The sequence below is a fragment of the Agelaius tricolor genome, unplaced genomic scaffold, assembly GCF_023055355.1.
Source record: "Agelaius tricolor isolate 1412-34295 unplaced genomic scaffold, bAgeTri1.0.p SCAF_38, whole genome shotgun sequence".
Lineage (NCBI taxonomy): Eukaryota > Metazoa > Chordata > Aves > Passeriformes > Icteridae > Agelaius > Agelaius tricolor.
This window is the reverse complement of record NW_027269298.1, coordinates 270,860-292,310: the sequence shown is the minus strand read 5'-3', so window position 1 is coordinate 292,310 and position 21,451 is coordinate 270,860. Positions and strand designations below refer to the sequence as shown.

Here is a 21,451-nt window from a genome sequence, read left to right as displayed (position 1 = left end):
CATGGCTGAGAAGAAGCAAGTTAGAAATGTTCATCAGCCTCTGGGCTCCATCTGTGCTCTCTCTCAAGAGAGAGGACATCAGGCTTTGCCCTTTGGGATCCATACTGGTATTTTTTGGGGTCGAGGGTGGGAGCCTTGATTCTGTCTTTTGGATGTGGCAGCTTTTGTTTTTGAGGTTGGGGTTGAAAGGGAGCATGATAAGGTGACTTGTGCCATTCTTCTCAGCCATGACTTGCTGCTTCAGGCAGGGCTGGGTGCTGGTGGAAAGGCACCTCAGTTAGGACTAGGTGGGCACTGGAGACTGGAATCGCCACTGGCTTTTCAGGTGCAGGTAAATGGGCACTGCAGGAGGTTTCCATAGAGTCTGACCCCCCTCTCAGCAAGGGTGGGGACAGGTGCCCAAGTGGTGACACTTGCCATCCTTTGCACAAGTGCCTGGTCCTTAGGGCCAAGAGCCTCTGCAGAAGGACTCAGGTGTGCAGACATTTGCTTTGCCCCCCAGGACAGACTGGGAGAGCAAAGTGGATGCAGTGAGAGGTTGCTCAGGTTTCTAGAGTGCTGGAGGAGCTTCCTTTTTCTGTCCTGCTGTCCTCTCTTGGGGTGTGTGACTGTGGGAAGCACCCAGAAAATTGCCATTAGAGCCTGTTGACAGGTAAGCACAGGCCCTCGGGCTGCCAAGTATCCAGAGTCACCTGCTAACTGGATCAGAAGGGCCCTCCTTTTTCATGCCCTCTGAAGCTTCTTTTGATTTGTTCTCCATCCATCAATTGCTATTCAAAACTGCCCATTGATTCTTTCTCATTGCATCCTTTTTTCTTCAGTTCCAATTTCTTACTTCATTGTTTCTTTTTCATTCCTCTTTTTACTGATAATTTTAGAATAAACCCTCTGTTTTGAAGGCAGCAGTTCCTCAAGTGATCAGGTGGTGGGTACAACAGGGTGGGAAATACGGGAGGAGAAGAGACCAGATGGATGGAGGGGAAATATCACAGATTCAGGAATAAAGGATTCATTTCAGCTTGGATCCTACTGCTAAGGTGTTCATGGTTGACTTCAGTTCTGGTTGCTCTGTGTGTGCTCTAGTAGCCATGGTTACAGTTTTGTTTATGAAGAAACAAAATAGTGTCATTCAGGTGATACTCAGGTATTGTAAGGGACTAATTTTTTTTAAAAAAAATCAGACTTCCCCTGAAGTCTGGTGGGGGAGACAGCATAACTTGAGCTTAGCTGGGCAACTGGATTAGTAGGAAACCACTGCTGGGTCAGAGGATGTGAACTGAACTCTGGAAATGCTTTGCTCAAAAGAGGCATTGTTGGCACCCGTAGAAAGACCCTTAGGTGAATCCAAATCCTGTAACACATTCCAGCTCTTTGCTGCTTAAAAGGCAGAGTGGTTGTACATCCCCTAATACGTGTTGAAGAGTGGATTAATTCTGGTGTTGCTTGGGGACTTGCAGGTGTTATCCACAGAGATGTGAAAGATGAGGTGAAGGAATAAATACCTGATTTACATGAAGGGGTGGTTATTTATAGCCATCCCAGGATTTGTTGGTAGCTGCAGGCATCCCAGGTGTGGCTATAAACTGCAGCTTTAGAAAAGCAATATCCCATTCCCATGCCAAGGGGGTGTTATTCCCTGAAAGCACTGGCAAAGTAGTAATGGCCCATGGTAAGACAAGTAACTCAGGTTATGTAACAAAGAGCATCCAGCAGAAGCTCTAAAGTGTTAAAAGAAGTGCTGAAAAACTTTTTTTGGTGCAGTAGTCTTGAATTGGATTGATCTTGGTTATATTTTAGTAACTTTAGTTTCTGTGAACTTTCTGTTCTTTTTGAGCGGAGCCATTGAGAACACAGACCACAAAATATCAGTGGAAATTAATAGCTCCTTATAAATCACAGCAGGCCTATGTTGGGTCTGGTGCTGCAGGTATAATGGATGCTTTGTATAGCTGTGGATGTCCTGTAGCACTTCTGCATTTTCCTAAATACTGGGTGGGTGAGATGAAATGATGTTCTGTAAGTAGAGTGGTTTGCTCAAATCCCTGAAACTGAGAGACATCAGTTGAGTTCTGCCAAAACAAGGTGCAAGTGACAGACCTCTGAGGTCTTAGCCTGGCTCCTGTTCAGGCTTCCTGCAGCTGGAATAAGGGAAACTTGGAAGGGAAGATAACTATGGTGGGAAGGAAAGGGAAATGAGATAAAGAGAAATGATAAATGGTGAACCTCTAGGAAAAGGGACAGTGGCTCACTGACAAGAAGTTGTGTCTTGAAATCCAAAGAAGCTTTCCTTCAGGAAGTGATCACTTGATCCCTGGGGGCTCCATTCATTCATCTGGCTCTTGACAGCTCACCATTTCACTGGCCCAGCTGCTCCTACCTCATTCCCCCTTTGACACTTCCATTTGCCTGTAGACTCTCCTGATACTTGGCAGTGCACAGGCCCCATAGCAATGCTCACCTGGTTCAGTAAACTAATGGAATGAACCAAAATCTCACTTCTCATTTTGCCTTGTGTTTTCTCTCTTCTCCCTCTTCCTTCCTTCTTTCTTCCTCCTTCCTGCTCTTTCTCTGCTTTGCTTTCTTCTTCCTCGTTGCTTCCTCCCACCCTTCCCCTGCCATGCAGAACGGGTCTCTTCACGCCTGACCTCGCTTTTGAAGCCATAGTGAAAAAGCAGGTGCAGAAGTTGAAGGAGCCAAGTCTGAAGTGTGTGGATATGGTAGTGAGTGAGCTCACATCCACCATCAGAAAGTGTAGCGAAAAGGTAAAGAAACAAAAAATCAAAGAAAGGTCAATGCCCATCCCCTTCCCACACACTTCCATGCTGTTTCTCCACGCACACACACACACACACACACATCAGGAACTCCAGCAAATCTAGAGAGAGAAAATTGATATAACAATGCATCTAGAGGAGAGCAGCAACCTGCAGGTACAGGAGCAGTTTAAAGGCAGGCCAAGGGGAGTGGGTGACACCTCTTCAGCTGAGCAGTGAGCTGCGACCCAGTGAGTTACTCTGGCATAACCTTTTCCTCTGTTTGGCTCAGTGTGGATCAAACCCTTTGTAAGACCAGTTTGCTGTGCCATTGCCTGCACATTTGGAACTTCTTAGTTGTTACTTTTAGGACCCCCTTAAATCCAGGAACCCTAGAAAAAGATAAAAAGGCAGAAAAAGACCTCCCACCCCCACAGCATGAGTGGTCTGCGATGCATACTGAACCATGGCATCTACAGAACAGCAGCTGATTAAAAGTTTGAGGTGCAAGATGTTCTGCAAGAGACATTCAGACCTTTGAGAAGAGCTTTTCCAGGCATTACACCCTCTGCATCATTCTCCTGCTGATTTCTCACTCCATGGACTATGCTCAGGGGGAAGTAGTGTGATGCTTTTCCTCGCTTGCTGTGAACCGCAGGAGGTGGAGCCTGAGGGCAGCAGCAGGTGGACAGTGACAGGAAAGGTGTCAAATACTTCTTGGAGGCTGGGGCAGGAGTGGCTTTGATTCCCGGGCTGGTTCCTTCCAGGAGAGGGCACCACATGCCTCCTTTAAAAAAAAGGCAGATGTGGCAATTGGTGTTAAACTTACCAGCGAGGGGCCAGAAACATCTGGCACAACGGAAGTGTGTTCTGGAAACTGAGTTGGAAAGGAATGTTCCATGGGCTATTTTAGAACTTGGAAATTACAGTTTCCTTCTTCCAGGGTTACAGCCAGGCTCACCAGCATTTTGGTGAGCCCTAAATTGGGAAGAAGGGGAAGATAAGAATTGATGTGAGTTCAGAGTGAGAGCAAAAGATGAGTTAATAAGGTCTGGCCCACTTAGAAATGCAGAGCTCATTTGCACCTCTGTAAGAACTCATCTTTGACATGGCCCAAGCTCTGCCCAGTGTATTTCTTGAAGAGTCCTGCTGTTGCCATATTGTGAGGTCTGATGTGAGGCAGAGCAACTCCTTCTCAGCCTGTTTCTAATGTGGATTTTTATTTTGATGGGTGTGATTGCTTACACTGTGTTCTGTATGCAGCTGATGATGTCTGCTCTGGGTGGGGAGAGAGAAGGATGATGAGAAAAAACCCCAGGGGTGTTGATTCTAGTTTCTCTGTTAGACCATGTCATTAGAGTGGCTGGATACCCACTTGCTCTGTGGATTTTGAATCCATGATGTGATGGATGACCCTGTGAGGATATTCCAAGGTGATGCAACCTGGGTAATCCTGTAAGGAAGTGATACTGTAGGAGACTAATGGTGTGGTTAAAGCCAGAGAGGCCAGGGAGGCAGATGTTAGATGTAAATAACTGCCTCAATGAAAACACATAGAATAGTACTGGAAGAAAAAAAAGGAAGACTTTAGTAATGTTTTAAGTCAAATGTCTGCATGAAGTGAGAAGGGTTATCTTGCCTGTATCTCCCTCTGAAAGAGTAGAAAGAAAGAAAAGGCCACTTAAGGATTACAGCTGGCCTGAGATGGGTTCTGATGCCATAAGGTAGTAACAGCACAGGGACATTAGTTAATTTGCAATATTTATTTTGCATGTTATAGCTCTAACTGCTTGACATGGACAAGAGCATGTGCTATTAGGGGAAGCATCTGGAAAAGGCTACTTTAGGACTGATGCTAATTGTAAGGTAATACCCAGCCTGCCATGTTGTGGACTGATGCTGCATCTAAAAAGATGACAAAAACTTTAAATTCACCAGAAGTCCTGCAAGGCTTCTAGAAAGAAAGGCTGCTTGGGCTAACACCTCTTGAATTAGCTTAACAGTCCTGTAGCCTTGGTTTGTTGCTGTCCTGAACTGTTGTGTGTTATTGTTTATGTTCTCTCACAATTATTTCATTTCACCTCAGATGGTGAAGAAATCATTGTATGTACAGTTGATAAAGCTGTATAGATTGAATATTATGAGACTGTCAAAGAACACAGAAGGTGACAAACCCATCTGTGTTACAGTACAGTTTTCCTGTATGAAAAGTTGACCATTTCTTGACTATTAGAAAAAGCTGAGGGCTGAAGAAGACAGCTATTAGCAGCTGTCCTGTGACTGGCTTGATTCTGAGCTTCTTCCTATTGGAGGGTAGCTCCAAAAGCAGCAGAAAGCTGGTATAAGCATGCTCCCTTACATTTAGGAAGATAATGTTCTAGCTAGTGTTTTTCCAAAAGCAGGAACCTTCTGTGCCAGACTGCACTGCAGTGTCTCACAAGTGCAGGAAAGTCTTGCAAGTCAGCAGCCCTTCAGCTGAAGGTTGATCTCTGGTGTGCTGGCAAGGACTCATAGAATCTGCAAAGAGGGGAACTAAGGAGCATTGGGACAAATTGGTTTTCAAAGAGGGCTGTAAGCTTGTATTTTGATTAAACAGGAAAATGATGCTAAAGCAGGATGGAAACCCCACAGAGCTGGGACATGATCCCAGGCTGACAGACTTTACCCCTCGAAGGGTCGCCTGCTCTCCTGTCTTTCAGAGTCATGGCATTTCTGGGTGCTGTTTGTCCTGCTGGTGATAACTCCTTGCCCCTCTACACCCTGTTGCATGTTCCTTGGTGGTGTGACATCCTGTGGCTTGTTTATCCTTTTTCCTTGCCCACCCTTGCTGCTCCTGTGCATGCTTGGGGTCAGAAGCTCCTGCATGGGGACCAATGCTGCCAATTTATTTTTGCACATGGATGTTGCTGGACGAGCTGGGTTCTGAATAAACCACTACTTGTTTTGCACTTTGTGTGCATTTGAACTGGTTGGGACTGGGATGGTAGGGGGAGGTTTCATGTGGTTTTTGTTTGACTGTGTTTGTTTGTTGATTTTATTTTTTTAAAATTTGAAGCAAAGAAGCTGAGACTTGCTTGAAGGTTTTCCAACTTCCTGTTTTTTCTGTTTGACATAACTTGCCCATCTATCCTTTGCCAACCCCCCAAAGGAAACAGGAAGCTTTCCCTGTCTGTCTCTGAAGCAACCAGCTGCCTGAACCAAAAGATCATGGAGAACACCCAGTTTTTGCTTTTAAGACAAGGTGGTACTGGGGAACACAAATTCCACTTTTTTTCCTGCCTCTGTGGCCTTCAAAAACAAACTACACATTTAAAAATAGTGTCAGATCTAGTCCAAATTCCAGTTCTAGGCTATTGCAAATTATTTGACTGCAAGGGAGCTCAAAGGGTTTGAAACTATTTGTTGGCAGATGTTAGGAATATTGGTGGTGGTTAGTGTGGGACCTGGCTTCCAGAAGTGATGCTGCACATTTTGAGACTGTTCTTTGTAGCATGTTATAATTATGTATACAAAAAAAAAGGACAAACCAGTTTAAGCTGGTTAAGAAGCTTTCATAAATGGGAGGAACAAAACAAATGCAGTACATGTCTAGGGCAAATGAAATACTGTTTGACATCTTAGTCAAATTAGAGATAATATAAAAAAAAAAAAAAAACAACAGGGAAAATAGTTTCACAGGGGATATGTGAAGTAGGGAAGAAAGGGATGGATTCTGGATCTGGAGGTTTAATTTCATTTGACTGTGCTGGGCTTGACCTGAGATGCAACAGTTGTTGCTGTAGGAATCACTAGAGGTTTATGACTGTAGGCAAGAAGGCAGGAGCTGTGGAAACCCAGAGGGTTTTAAAGGTGCTGATTCTAGAAGTGTAACTCAGGCATTATCTCTGTAAATAATCTTCCCTTGAATCACAGCTACCAGAGTCCTCCTGCTTCTCAGTGTGGGCAGGAAAGGATTCACCCCTCAGTAATGTAGCAAAAAAGTGTTGTAGATGCAATGTGAGCACAGATCTCAGTTATGTAATCCTGCCCCAGCACAGGTAGAAGCAGCTGGATGCGCAGAGCTCAGTGTTTCTTGGAGACATGAAGCCTTGAGCTGCTCAGATCCTGTGTCTCTGCTTGCAGATGTTGGAGAGAGACAGATGCTTTTGTTTGGTCCCTCAGCAAACAGGGACTGAAATCCACTTCACTTCCTAGAGGTTTTAACAGGTTGTAAGAACAGGCCATTCACCTGCTTAGCTGTTACAGTGAGATGCTGAACATCTAGAGAAACTACTCATTTAAATGGGAATGGAAAAACCCCACAAGCAAGAAGCAGTGCATTTACATCTGGGGTTTGCCAAAAGCCTCATGACAGGAAGAATGTGGTGAGTTTGGAGCAGGTCTCTGGTGAGACAGAAAGGTTGCTGCAAGACTGAAAAGGGCTTTTCTCTAAAGCCCAGAGCAAGCAGAAATTAACTTTGCCTGCAACAGACCTCCAGGAACTTGGAAAAATCTGTCTGCAAGTCCAGCTTTCTAGAACTTCCCTTGAGAATATCTGGTAGCAAGGTGTATGTGTGCATGTGTACATGTGGGGGGCTGCAGCCCCCTTTTTACCTCCCTTTCCCATGTGCACGTGTTTCCTCTCTCCTGCAGCTCAGCCAGTACCCTCACCTGCGGGAGGAGATGGAGAGGATCGTCACCACCCACATCCGGGAGAGAGAGGGCAGGACCAAGGACCAGGTGGGGATCAGGAGTGTGTGTCAGGGGGAAACTGGCTGGGGGACACCTCTTGAAGATGTCTGAGTTGGGCCTGAGCCAAGGGGTGTCTGGCTGCAGAGGGGATTGGATGAACAATGTGCAGGGCTCTGTGCTCCCTGTCAGCAGGGTCAGTCGCTGACCTCCTGTCTGTGCCTCTCTTTGGCAGGTCATGCTTCTAATAGACATTGAGCTGGCTTACATGAACACAAACCACGAGGATTTCATTGGCTTTGCCAAGTAAGCACCCACCTCCTATTGCCTTCTTTTCTCCATGTGTGTTTCCTGTGGCTCTGTCCTGTAGCTGCTCCAGTAAAGGGGCTGCAGATGCTATTGTCCCAAGAATGGGGCAGCTCTGTTTTTGCTTGTTTTTTCAGTGGCTCTGGATTGCAAGGCTGGGGTGAGAATAGAGATGCCTGGAAGGGGGTGTTACAGGATTAGATTTGTGTCAGAACAAAAAAACCCAGCAGCTATGGAGGGTTAGTGACCCAAATGAGGTTCATGTGGGAGTGAGAAGATGAGTAGTCCAGGCTGAGAGAGCAGATGGCAAAAGATTGGGTTATTAAGGTTTGGAAGCCAGTGCTGGGGGGCCCCAATTGACTGTAGCAGCTATCCAAAGGGAAGGGAATCCAGGTGATCAAGAAGAGCCTTAGAAGTTTTGAATGTCTCTGCTGTTGTTTTCAGTGCTCAGCAGAGGAGCAGCCAGATGAGCAAGAAGAAGGCAGCTGGTAACCAGGTAGGCCAAGTTCCATCTCCTTCACTGCTGCAAGGAGGACATGTTTGCTACCTGGGAGCTACCAGGTGGACAAGTGCTGGGCTGGATGCAGCACTGCTCTAAGTTGTTTTGTTGTGTTGCGTATTTTGCTTGTTTTTAACTCATCAAGCTGTTTATAACTGGAGGATAGTGGTTTAGGCTACCTGCAGTCAGGAAAAACTGAGCATCTGGCAGCAATGGAGGGCAATGGCAGCTTGATAATCAAGATCTGGTCTTGCTTTTCTGGTAGAAATCCCTATTAATTAATGTTCTGTGAATTCCTGTTTGTTCAGTCCCTTCACTAACTTTACCAACTCTCCTGCCAAGGTGAGAGGTACAGAACACCAGGTCTGAACTGTTACAGAATTGTCCTTTCCAGTTGTCTTTCCCATGAGTGGTATCCACTTTCTGAAAAGAGATTTCAAGAGAGTTCATGGGCTCTTTTTCTGAAAAACTTCACTGGAAGTGTATAAATCTCTGTACAGGGAGCTAGAGGGTGATGATAGCCATGGTTGCAGTGGGTATGTATCAGAACACACCCATGGGAGAAGACAGCAGTGGAGGGGAGGATTTCCCTTAATCCTCCAGGAACTGTAAGGAGTGTACACAGAATTAAAAAGAGAATAATGACACTTTGTCCCAGATTTGCTGGGGACATGGCAAGGCTGTCTTGGCTAGAAGATCTTGGAAACAAAGCCTTACAAGCAGCTTCATAGAGAATGGAAGCAAGTGCTTTTGCTTAGTCTTTTAAAAAGACATTCACTCCTGACATCCATCTTCATAACAGAATGTTGGCCACCTCTCCCTGGACATGACATTGCAGAGTGTTTCAGATTGTTGGCAGGCAGGTGTCCTCAGCAGGTTGGGCTGGCCAGCCAGCCATTTTGGAGCAGCTGTAGGGAATCCCATCCTCTGCAGTCCCTTCCAGTAGAGCTGAGGGTAGAAGAGTGCAAAGGGCAGATTCTGGATCTACCTCTAAAGTGCTTTCGCTTTCCTGTTAGCAGATTTATTTTGGGATGGGGGTTGCTTGTGTTAACACCTGGGGTAAAAGATTTGGTACGAGCCTCCAATTTATTTTATTTTATTTTTGAGCCTCTCTTCTCCTGCTCCAGCTTTCCTGGTAATAATCTCTCCTCTCTTTGCTCCTCTCCTGCTCTCTGCTCTGCTGCTGTTGCTATGGTTCCCCTTTGCAGGATGAGATCCTGGTGAGTAGAAGGCCACTCAGCAGGGTGTGCTAATGAACATTAATGTTGCATCTGGGAAAGCAAAACCAGGGCATAAACACATTATTCCCTCTGCTGCCGAATGGGGAGAGGAGGGCAGCTGGGATTAGACACAGATGAAGCAGAAACAAGGTGGAAAGGTAGTATGGTGAGGAAGAATTCAGAGCTGCGGGTACATCTTCGAGTGGGTGGAGATAAAAAGCAGCAATCCAAGGATGTGTTGTTCTGTTCCACTGCCCCCTCCTGTCCACACGGAGAGTAGGACTAGCTCGAGCTTAGAAGGCAGGAGCTGAACATCCGAGGCTCCTGCATCTGCTTTTACAGAGTAAATTGCCAATTAAATGATCTTGTACCTCCAGGGCAGGTATCCAGGTAGGCCACCTGGGTAGGTTGCTCACACAATGCAACCAACTAATACACAGTGCAGTCTCATGGTTTTTCCATGCCAGGAAGTTTTCAGCAAGCATATCCATACAACACAGTACAAATAAAGCATGCAGATGTTTCTGGGTGTGAATAGTGCAGTAATAGTAAAAGCTAATGCCTTTAAGCTGATGCATACCTGCATTTGATTATGGCACGTGTGGGGTTCTGAACTAGCACTTGGTGAATAGGAGTCCCCAGGAGAGTAATAGCCTCGTTTCTTTACAGACTAAACTTTAGGAACTTGTCTTGCCCAAGATTAATATGACTGCCCCAATACCTGGGTATGCTGAAGTCCAGGGTACTAATTCCAGATGCACCATTTTGTTCTGTTATCCTTAGTGATTCTTTCGCTACACTCAATTCTTTCTGGGGTGCTTGGTTGTGTACTGAACTAGTTCCCCCTACCCTGAGTTGAGTGAAGCACTCCATACCTGCAGAAAGGTGTGCTGGTGTCCTGGTTTTCTCTAGGTGTGGCCTTTTCTGGGTGTTTTGCTGTGATTTGGTGCTTGTAGGTTGTGCCAGTGTCCAAGGCACTCCTGATGTAGTTCTTTCTGTATCTCTTTCTTCTTGGCAGAGGGTATAATGCACAGCACTGCCAGGTTCCTTCCTGCCTCCTTGTTATGCTATTCCTGGCCCTTTTGGGGCAATGACCTCCACTGGCCAGCTGAATGGGGGCTCTTCTGGCAGCAGCAGAGAGCACCATGTTCCTTGTCTTTCCATTCTGCTCTGCATGTAGGGATACCCTTGGATCCCTCCTCTGTCACCTAAGGCCGGGAATGATTGTCCTTGTTAATGCTCGCTGCTTCCACCCCCCAGGTGATCCGGAAAGGCTGGCTCACCATCAACAACATTGGGATCATGAAGGGTGGCTCCAAGGAGTATTGGTTTGTCCTGACAGCAGAGAACCTCTCCTGGTACAAGGATGATGAGGTGAGTAGCTCAACTCTGCTGCGTGAGTCTCAGGAGTCTGAGGAGGAGCAGCACTTCAGGTCACTGGGTATTATGGATGCATCTTGTGAGTGCTGTCTGCAGCTTGTGACAAGCTGAAACTATCCTTGGGCCAGGCTCCCCATGGCCTCAGTACTGCTGAGCACTTCAGAATTGATGTGAATGTGGCTTGTTTGACGCACAAGGAGTAATATTTATGCTTGAAGTTCTGGCTTGGTGGGAAGTTGACAGGCATTTGGAATGAATTTGACCTTTATTCGTTTTGCTGTGGCAGCTGTGATCATCAAGGGTCTGATGGGTTAGTTCCAAGATTTGGACTTTTAGGCATTTGTGGGGCAGCAGTGAGTTTTCTGAAGGCACGTGGCAGTGATTTCATGCATCTCCTGGTTCCAAGAAAAAGGCTCTCTCAGAGCAAAGCAACAGGAGCTGTGGACCTGAAGCTCTAGCTCCTTCTGACTTTGAGCAAATGAGTTAATCTCACCCAGGTCCAGCTCTTAAACATGCAAAGTAGGAATGTCTTTTTACTGATTCTATATTGAGCATGCCAATATAAAAATAACATATGTAAAATGTTGTATTTAAAATTGTTTGAGTTGTAAATGGTCAGAGTTCTGCTGATCAGAAGTACAGTGATGTGTGGAATACCTCTGATAGGAACATGGACCTACTCTGTAGAGTTGCTTGATAATTTTGAATATTTTAGCAATTCTGGCAACATGCTGTGATGTGTTTCTGCTTCAGTGGGAATTGTTATAAGCAGACAGAATCGTTCCAGCTGAAATCACTGTCAACAGCATCTTGTTTCCAATGCAAGACAAAGGTAGATAATTGTCCCTTTTGATTACTTTGAAATAGAAAGAATAGCTGGATGGTTCTGGTAAGGATGTGATTGAAAGTGTGCTGGGAGATGAAAAATGTCTGGTATGATGTAGTGGTAAGCTCTGAGTTGATTAGGGTTTCTGATTGCAAATGAAGAAACTTCTCTGCCTCTTATTGTGGTCTGTGTCCCTCAGGTGTTCTGAGGCACTCACTATTGTGTCTGGGAGCTGCAGCCAGAACTGGATTCTTGTCTAGTTGCTATCAGTGGGCCTGTTTTCTTCTCAGCAGGTAGAAATGATGACAAATACAGTGATGAATCAGCCTCTAAATATTGCTTTCTGTATGGAGATGACTGCTGTGCTGCTATGGATGAGCAGGCAGCAATTTCCTAATTAAAGAACCAGGCTTTGAAATGGCTTTCTCTAAATCAGTGTGTCTCTGCTGTAAGACCCCTGCCCTTTGTGTTCAGAGTTGCTTGGGGAGGTTTCCCTCTCCTCTGGGCTTCATATGCAGGTCGAGTGGTTATAAACATCAAGTAGTTTAATCAAAGCCAGCTGCTACATCTGTATTACAGAGATGATCAGAATTCCCTGTTCTTCCCCCAGGGAGTGGGAGGGAGGGCGGTCTGCAGTGGGGATGTATAAACTGTTGATAGATTCCAGTTGCCTGGGATGGGGATTGGACCTCCCTCCCCTCCTGAGGGAGGGCAGCCTTGGGGGTTGATAGCAACTGGAGGTCTGCACCATTTCCCTTCTGCAGAGCTGCCTAATGAAAACAGTTCCCTGCCAGCCCCTGTCCCTTAAACACAAGAGAACCAGCACCAATGAGGTCTGAGCCGCCTCTGAGAAAGGAGCCTTTGTTTTCAACTGAGTGGGAGCAGGGGGGAAAGGGAAGTGTGTGTTTTATTTGCTTCCTCCCCAAGTTCAACTCCTTGATCACTGGCTGTTGTGAGGGAGAAAGGAAGCAACGTCTGCCTGGACTCAAATATTGAATCAGGCTAAAAGTTGGTGCATTTGACGGGCATCTGGGAGAGCCTTGGGCGTGGGGATTCCCATCCCAAACCTCAGTCCTGCATGGAGCTGACTCAACACCCAAGAGCTGCTCACAGTGCGTGGTCCCCTGTCAGAGGGGATTTTTCCGTGTCTGTTACAGAGCTCTCCTCCTTCCCCAGTTCGGGAGAGCTCATGTCCTCTTCAGCTCCTGGAACAGTCTCATGTGTTTTTAGAGGTTGTACACCATGGTCTTTCTGTGCTTCAGCTCTGGAAGGAAGGGGGGAGGCTGTCTGCCCCACCCTGCAGTTTTGTGGGCTCTCTTGTCTTAGTTCCCCTGTGCTCTGGCTGCTTTCCAGAGGGAACAAGGAGAAAGCTGAATCTGCCTTTTGTGGATGGAAGTGCTGGTAGCAGAGCTGTGGGTGCTGATGGGGGAAGGAGCAGGGTGAGGTGGTGTGTGCTGGGGTGAGGGTGAAGGCTAGGCCAGCACCTCTGGGGCCAGCAGGGCTGGGGACACTGCCTCTCCCTGCCCTGTCCCACAAGCCAAGACCCAGTGTCTGTGGAATGAAGACATCTGGACCCCATTAGTGAAATACCAGTCTTTCCGCAGCACTGGCTTGTTTTTTTCTCTGCCTCTGAAGAAAGGAACTGAAGCTTAAAATGTCTTAAAGGGCCCAGCATTACATGTTAGCAGGGATATATGGCTGTTGATGCTCTGGAGGGGCCTGAAGGAGTGTTCTGGGGAATGGGAGGGGAAGGAAAGAGTGGGCCAAGCGGGGGTGGAAAGTTGGCTCCCCACTCTGCCTTGCTGCCAAGAGCATGTGTGTGTGCTCCTGGGCTCTCTGTTTTTCTTCCTGTCTCCTTTCAATAAGTCAAACACTGGCCCCATGGAGAGTGGCCCCACAGAAAGCTTGGCCTCCCAGGACCTGGCGACCCTCCTGAGGTACCTGCATGTCCTGAACCCTGTGGGATCATGCTGCAGGCCAGCAGTGGGAAGGAGAGGTGGGGAGGAGCCTGCTCTGGCTGCTGGCAGTACAGAGTGAGGTTTCCTTGCTCAGGGAGGCCATAGTATCCCAGTGGAGCACCAGCACAGCACCAGAGCACACTGGCTGCTCAGCAAACACCACAGTGGACATGATACAAGAATTTGATTTGAATACTCCTCCTGCCCAGATCCCTTATGAAATGCACAGTGCCTGTGACTCTGCAGGGCTTTCTTGCCTGCTGGAAAAGATGGTCTGTGAGCTTGGAGAGAGCTGCTGGTGACAAGGACCTTGTAGGCAGGATGGAACGAGCACTGTGCTCTGTGGTTCCTGCCAGTAAAGCTCACACCCCGCTCTGCAGGGTAACTGTTCCTTCTGGAGTGCCTGTGTGCCACTGTGTGCTGGAGTGTTTGCACAGCTGGGTGGATGGATATATCTGCTGCTTCCTTTGGGAATTTGTGTGAGTGTGCAATACAGATGGAACCTTTTGTCCTTACTCAGGTAAATCATGTACTAGAAATTTGGGTCTTGTGTGAATGGGTGGCTACATTAGAAGAATGACCTTATTGGCTTGGGGGTGTTCACATGTTGCATGCAATGTCACTGCATTTCAGACCCGTGTGTACAAGGAGGGGTGGCTGCAGAGTCTTAGATACTTTAGGTGCATGCAGATGCTTCATATTCCTTACAGATCGTGTTGATTCCTGATGTTGTTGAGCTGCTTCTCTCTCTTCATGCCTTCTCTTTTGCTTGAAACATATTCCTGTCCTGGGGAAGTGACAGGCACTAAATAGCTGTGTATTCTGTACCTGTCAGTGTCCTTTACCCAATTCTAGTTTACAAATAAACACATGGATCAGTAGAGACCATCCCCCCACTGTACACATGCACTTCCCTCCTCTCTGGCCCCTTCCACTCCCCAATCCATGTTCTTGAGGCCCAGATCAGGTGGTAGAAATCCTTTTTCTTTACTCAAATGGCCCCAGTCATCAGAAGCTTGCTGTGATGAGTTGGCTGCAGTTGAGCTTTTGCATCCAGCTTGCTTTAAAGAGCATAAGAGCAGGTCTGCTCTGAGGTGGTTCCTCTCCTGCTTTCATGCTGCTCTCAGGTACTCTCTGGAAAATGTTCATTTTCTTTACATTCTCTGTGGCGCCTTTTCATTCATGCACTTATCTTTTTTCACAAGTGTATATTTTCTCATAATCTTACTCAGTTTTTATCAGTCCTCATTTATGCATTCACTCATTTTCTCTTCTTTCTCTAGCTGACAAACATCAAAGCAAACACAACATCCAGAGCATCCAAACCTCCAACTTTGAATCCCTTGTGGGTTTTTCTTTGTATTATGACCAATATTCTTTACAGTATGAACTCCCCTTCCTCCAGTCACCTTTCTGTGCTTTAACCTGCCTTCTCAGGTAGCAAAGCACACCACAGTTGTGACTCTGACAGGCCTGTGTGTTTATTTCTGCATTTTATGGCAAAGCTTAGCATGTGAAACACAAGCCATCCTGATCACAGCTACCTTGAGACAAGCACGTGAAACTGAAAGAAATAAGAATGGAATGAGAGAGACAGAGCAGAAATAAGAGGGTTGTGAGTAAGCTGGTGAAAAGGCAGGTAGAAGTGATGATCAGGCACGGCTCCAAAGGGTTAGACCCTCCCATGCTGAGAGATGAGTGACCTCTGCATGCAGCCATCCCCAGAGCCCACCCTCTCCAAGCATTCCCTCTGCCGTGCAGGTGTTGCCGTCCCCGTGCAGCACTGGCAGTGTGTGGTGTATCCCAGCACAGCCTAACCAATGTGCAGACTACTGTACAATCTCGTAGTCCTGAACAGGTAGTCTGAACACTGGGCAGACGGAGTGGAGCCTCTGCGATCTGCTCTCCGGCAATCAGCAGCTCGTTAGTCCTCTCCCCTCCCTGCTTTTGGGATGGGGTAGTGCGGGGCAGAGATGGGGTGAACGAAAGTCCAAGTCCTGATTGGAAAAACATCCTCCTCTGGCAGCTGGGGGAGAAGAAATGTTGCTCCTTGCATGTTTCCAATTTGGAGCAAGTCTCCAAGCGCCTTCCTCTTCCAGTGCTGGTGTCAGCCTGGTACCTGGATTCCACCTGGGAGATGCTGCACCTTTTTAGAAAGAGGGAAAAAAAAAATCGATTACTGCAGTTTGAGGAGGAAGTCTTGGCTGTCACCCAGGTGTGCAGAACTTGTTGCTTCATTCAATTCCTTCTCTTCCCCATGGAGCTGTGTGGGAGGATCCTCAGGCCCCATGCACCCTCATCTCCTGTCCTGAAGACCAGTGGGTCCAGAGCAAAGCTCAAACAGAACCAGCCTTTGCTTCCAAGCCCTCCAGAAGGTCCTTGGACAGGTTTGCAGAAGGCAACCTTGGCCAGCTGCCCTTGCAGCTCACCTCTGGCTGCTGCAGGAGCAATCCACATCCCTTCTTTCTCTCCCCCCACTATGCCCTGGCATTGCTGAGCCTCCCTCCCTCTTCTGGTTTTTGCTCCCTCCCTTCTTGCTTCCCTTCTGTCCTTCTGCCTCACTTGACGTGGCAGTGGAAAGCTAACTAGACTCGAGGGAGGAGCTTGCTGGCTGCTGGGAAGGCAGAGTTTGGCAGGAAGTGAGCGGCTGACGGATGGGGTTGCGCGGGGGAAAGGAAGGTTCCCTACCCTGCATGGAAACTTGAGGAATGCTGTCGCTTTCTGTGACGCCTGGCTCTCATCTAGTGATTCCAGATGTTAGTCCCTGCCCACAGGATTTGCTCCCTCTCCCTTGTGCTGCAGGGATAAAAGGGGACTTCATTCCTCTTCCCTCCCAGGATTCCTTCTCCTGGTGTGGATGGTTAAGATTTGTGACCAAAAATGTGAACACTTGGAAATCCCATCTTGGCACTGACTGTGCACTGGGGAGGTGTAATGTGCCCTCTCTCAGGGGTGTGAAACACTTTGTGTGTGTCTGTGTGTGTTGTGCTTTCCTTTAGCAAAGCAAGTCAGCTACTCTGGGATGGTTCATCCTTGCCCTGACACAAGGGGACTGGAGAGAAGTGCCTGGTTGTGCTTTGTGAAGGCTGGTGGGCATTGCTATGATGTTAGAGGGGTCGTGACAGTCAAGTTTTGGGCACTAAAGTCTCTCTTGTGCAACTCAGGCTTCTGCCTCTGCTTCTTCATAAACCCCCTGATGGCTTCCTAGGGTTGCACTTGGCTGCAAGTTTAAATCTGCTCATTCTTTCAGCTGATGTGAATAAAAATCTTTACTTTAGTGCAGGTGAGTTAATTACCGTTGCTGTGCTTACTAAGCCAACAGTAATGGTTGTGATCAATCATATGAGTCCAGGTCTAATGTCTAGAGAGCTTTTGAAATAAATCAGCTTAAAATCCTAGGATGTGTTGTTTAAGTTAAACTTAAACCAAGGCAGCTTTCTGATGTAAACAAGCCATTACAGCTGCTCTGCAGCTTGGGGGAGGAATCATTCCTATAAATTATGCTCTGAGGGCAAAAGTGACACAGGTGGGCTGTGTCTGGGAAAGATGGTCTCAAGATGTGTGTATGTAGTGGGATGACCAGGGCTTGCTGGAGCAATCACATCTCAGAAATTCAGCTCTTCTACTTGCTAAGGCAAGAAGCAGAAAGCAATTGGTAACATCTTGTTTGGGGGAGTGGAGTGGTTGGTTCAGCTTGAAAAGCTCAGCTCACTTGCTTTCAAATATTCCAAACTGTTTTTCAGGGGCTTTTTCCTAATAATCTTTTAGTGTGCATGTATCTGTGCAGTGTGTTTATTATAAATTATGTTGCTAATGTTACTCCATGGGAATAGAGTTTTATTACTGGAGTTCCCAAAATGCTGTGCATGTGTTTAACAGAAACAATTTTACTGAAACTCCAGGCATCTCTGGGGCAGGTTTGTTTACCTTTGCATCTTGCGGGAGGGAAAGGAGATTAAGAGGTTTAAGCAAGATGAGTTTCTCCTAATTTCACCCAGTTAAAACAATGGCAATGTCTTCTCCCATATCCACAGACCCTTGTCTCTGTGCAGAAGAAGGTGTTTGTCATAACAGCTACAGGGAAACCTTTAATTAGTTTATTTATGTTCCAAATGCAAACTGAGATTTGATAATTCTGCCAATTACTTTCTTGTGCTGTGAGTGCCAATTTCCAACCTTAGGGAGCCCACACATGCATCTGTCAGCTTCATTTTGCATCTATCCAAGAGCAGGAAAATTTACTTTGCTGCTGAGGCAGTCCAGGTGAATGGAGGGAATGCATGGAGTCAGGCTGGCTAAATTCTCTGAACTTCTTGCAGCTTACTACCTACAGTTTAGCAACAAATAATTCAGGTGATAGTGCAGATTATTGCTATATCTGGCCAAAAGCCATCTCTAGGATTTAGCCACCATAAGGAGATGTGTAGCAGCAGTAAAGGACTTTGCAACATCAGGCTGCAACTGCAGCATCACTTTTTTCCTGCAGTTATTGTGCTTGCCACCCCACAGCTGGAATGGCTCATGGCTCCTGGTCGGTTTCCTGGCCATGTGTATTTTCTTTCCCTGGTAGATGCAGAGTACAGAGCCATATGGCTGCATTCTGCACTGTGCTGGGGGCGGGGGAATAATCCTCTGGCACTTTTCCTTCCTCTGCAAGGAGCTTGCAGTCATCTCTTTCTGCAGCTCTCCCTGCAGGCTGAGACTCCTGGGGGAAGCAGCAGCCCTGATGAGGGGTGGTTACCCTGTGTCTACAATATTCCCAAACCAACACTGAGCACCATCTTCTGTTCTGTACAGTCTGGGGGTCCCTGCCTCTGCCACACCTCCCCTTGGCCTCATGGCTCTACAGATGAACTCACAGCCAAGGAGCACATTTTATATAACACATACTCTGCTGCTGAGGAACAGTCCTGTCCTGCCTGATTTTTTTTTCTTCTCCTTATTGATGAAGGGCAACATAAGCCTCTTGGGATCAGACTGAGGACTGAATACAGCATTTCACAAACTATTTTCCCATTTTGATGTGTGCTGACTCTTCCTTCTCTTCCCTCCTGTCTCCAAGTCTGGAAAGCTAAAGAGAGAGAGAGAGAAGCCCTTTTCCCCTCTTGGCCAGGATGCTGCTCAGCCATTGCACACCCTGCCAGATTGCTAACGTATGGGCAGAGTGCTCAGCCAAAGTTTGGAGAGGCTCAGCCCTTGGCAGCTCATTCCACACTTTCCTGTCTCTACATTCAGGAAATGAAGTCAGATTGTTGATATAAAACAGGCTGGGTTGAAAGCTGAGAAGCTGGAAAGGCTGAAGTGGGGACTGGGAAGGGGGAGGTGTAGGGAGATGGGGAGCAGCAGGGGCTCACTGCAGCTTGCCTGGCCTGGGGGCTCCTTGTCTTGTGTCCATGTCCTCCACTCGGTTGCTCTTGCTGCCTCCACCTCGAGGACTGATAAGTTGTGCTGGCACACAAATATTTTGTCTTCTGTTGTCTGTGGCAAGATCAGCATGTGGCGATAGTGCTGTCTTGATCACGTGGCAGCATTTATGTGAGAGCTTGGAAAGGGTGAAAGTTGAAACTCTGGCAAAGAGCGTGTTGTTTCCATATCAGGGACATGGAATTCCCTTACTTTTGGACATTTTTTCCTGAAGAATGACACCATTGCAGAACTTCTATGGAATTATGTGGGCCTATTGCAGAAGGTTTTCCTCAGACATCTTTAACATCAGCAGTTTTTGTTGTATTTTGTTGAGTGTTTTTTTGGTGGGCTTTTTTTGGTGGGGGGGATGTGGGGGTGGTGATTGATGGTATTTCTTTTACTAGCCCAGGGACTGTGGAGTGAATGCAGGGAGTTCCAGTTAAGCAAGGCTGCAGTGGGGATGGTCTGACTCAGCCAGGGACTCAGCAGTTGGTGTTGTTCTCTTCTAGGTCACCAGCTCAGCCTAAGTCAGCGTAATGATAACCCAGAGTAATAGAAAACTGGCAAATTAAATTCTTTGTGGCTCACAGAATCTGAAGTAGTCTGAGTAGCTCTGAGACCAGTATGTGGCTGACAGATATCCCATCAGAAAAATGCCTGCCCACATCTAATTAAAACTGATAGAAGTATTAGAAAGTCCAGGGAAATTTGCTTGGAAGAGTTCTCTTGTTTTCATGGTCTGGCATCTTTGAAAGGGAATCTGGCAACAACCCAAGAGATCTCTTCTGTTTTCTAGGTGCTGTTTTTTGGGATATTCTCATTGCATGTGATTTGTCGTGAACTGGTACAGTTTTGTCTTTGGGATATCTCAGTACTGTGAGGTGCTGGTGTCCTTAGCAAACTCAAGTCAATTTAGCTGAAGCTTAAGAGGATGTTAGGCTGGACTTGCAATTGTCTGGGTGTTAGAGCTCAGCAGCTTTGTCACTTTTACCTGCTCCTCTGCCCTGCCCTTCCTTCCTGGTCAGCTCTTCAGGATCTCTCCTCACTGCCCATCTTTGTTTTCCATCCTGTTTCCCGCAAGAGTGATCATGTTGTTTCTAGCCAAGAAAAGTCTACAAACAAGATCTCACTAGGGGACAGTCTCCCATGCTTGCCTTGCACATAGGAGGATGCTCTGGGTTTGGTTTGGTCTTGGATAGCTGCATTCTGCCTTTTGGAGACCAGTGTGAGGGCTCCCTCTCCTGTTATGCTGGGGTATAATTCCCAGTGGAAAAGGATGCTCCAAATGAGGGCCTTAAACCACATTCAGTTATGTTCATTTGCTGTAGATCCAGATTTGAGACTAAGCAGGGGTTATAATTTCTGACTTAGTTTCTGAATGCAAATGTAAAAGTTAATATCAAGTTTTGATTTAAATTTTTTTAATGAAGGTGAAGGGTTCACAGTAACTAATAGAGTGTAGGACTAAGACAGTGATAGGATGAAGTGACAAAATCAGCAAGTCAAGTTTTCTGAAGAGGTAAATTTGAGATATATATACATATATATAAACATATGTACATATATATAAAAACAAACCAGATCTTTAACATAGTATTTAACATCAAGGTTTATTGGCACTTAACTTCTGTATCAAACCAGCTTTTCTATTACATCCCTGGCTTTTCCTGAACCTGGATTGAACCCTTTGCTGAGCAAAGTGGTACCACAGTGCTGAGCACAATCTGGGGAGGTTGGACATTGCTGTGATGGTACCTGATCCTGGGGGAGTTAATGGGACAGGGTTGTTGGGCCACATCATAAAAGCAGTTGGGAAGGAGAAACTCTTGTTTCCAGCTTTCCCCTTCTCTCACAGACTGAAGGAAACAGAGGACTGGGTCTGAGGATGCCCCCCTGATGCTGATAGTCCATGCTGGCAGAGCAGAGGTGGCCCTGGAGCAGGGAGTGACTTGTTCCTCATTCCCTTTTCAGGAGAAGGAGAAGAAGTACATGTTACCAGTGGATAACCTGAAACTGCGGGATGTGGAGAAGGGCTTCATGTCCAGCAAGCACATCTTTGCTCTCTTCAACACTGAACAGAGGTATGCTCCATCTCAGCACAGCAAGCTGCTGAGCCAGGGACAGTATTTGTGTAACAGGGTAGGGATGAGTGTGTTAGGATAGCTGTCCAGGAAAGATGTGAGTGTCCTTCCAGGACAGCCACTTTTGAAGGAGATGGGAGGATTTAACTTCATTCCTTCTGATCTTACAGATAAGTATAATTTTTCTTTTGTTTGCCAGTGCGTGGCTTGTGGTGTGAACTTAACCCTTCAGCCTTTTGGTGTGGTTACCTCGGTCTGCCTGTGGCTGGGATATATATTTATAATCACAATGTTCTTGGTGAGTGAGTAGGGAAATCCATAGGACCTAGGATGGGTGGAGGAGTCCAGCAGCAA

General features: G+C 46.7%; 1 protein-coding gene across 8 annotated transcripts in view; it reads left to right on the top strand.

The window, feature by feature from the left end:
- DNM1 (dynamin 1) overlaps nt 1-21,451 on the top strand; it is a 65,135-nt gene that overhangs the window by 30,545 nt on the left and 13,139 nt on the right. For 3 of the 8 annotated variants that reach the window (XM_071454068.1, XM_071454067.1, XM_071454065.1), the window contains exons 11-16: nt 7,386-7,472; nt 7,657-7,727; nt 8,172-8,223; nt 9,435-9,446; nt 10,707-10,820; nt 20,988-21,097. In XM_071454068.1, coding sequence (XP_071310169.1) covers nt 7,386-7,472; nt 7,657-7,727; nt 8,172-8,223; nt 9,435-9,446; nt 10,707-10,820; nt 20,988-21,097 — 446 coding nt within the window. Of the gene's footprint in view, nt 1-2,623; nt 2,763-7,385; nt 7,473-7,656; nt 7,728-8,171; nt 8,224-9,434; nt 9,447-10,706; nt 10,821-20,987; nt 21,098-21,451 lie in introns of all 8 variants that reach the window. The other 5 variants (XM_071454071.1, XM_071454070.1, XM_071454063.1 and 2 more) reach the window with 2 other exon arrangements.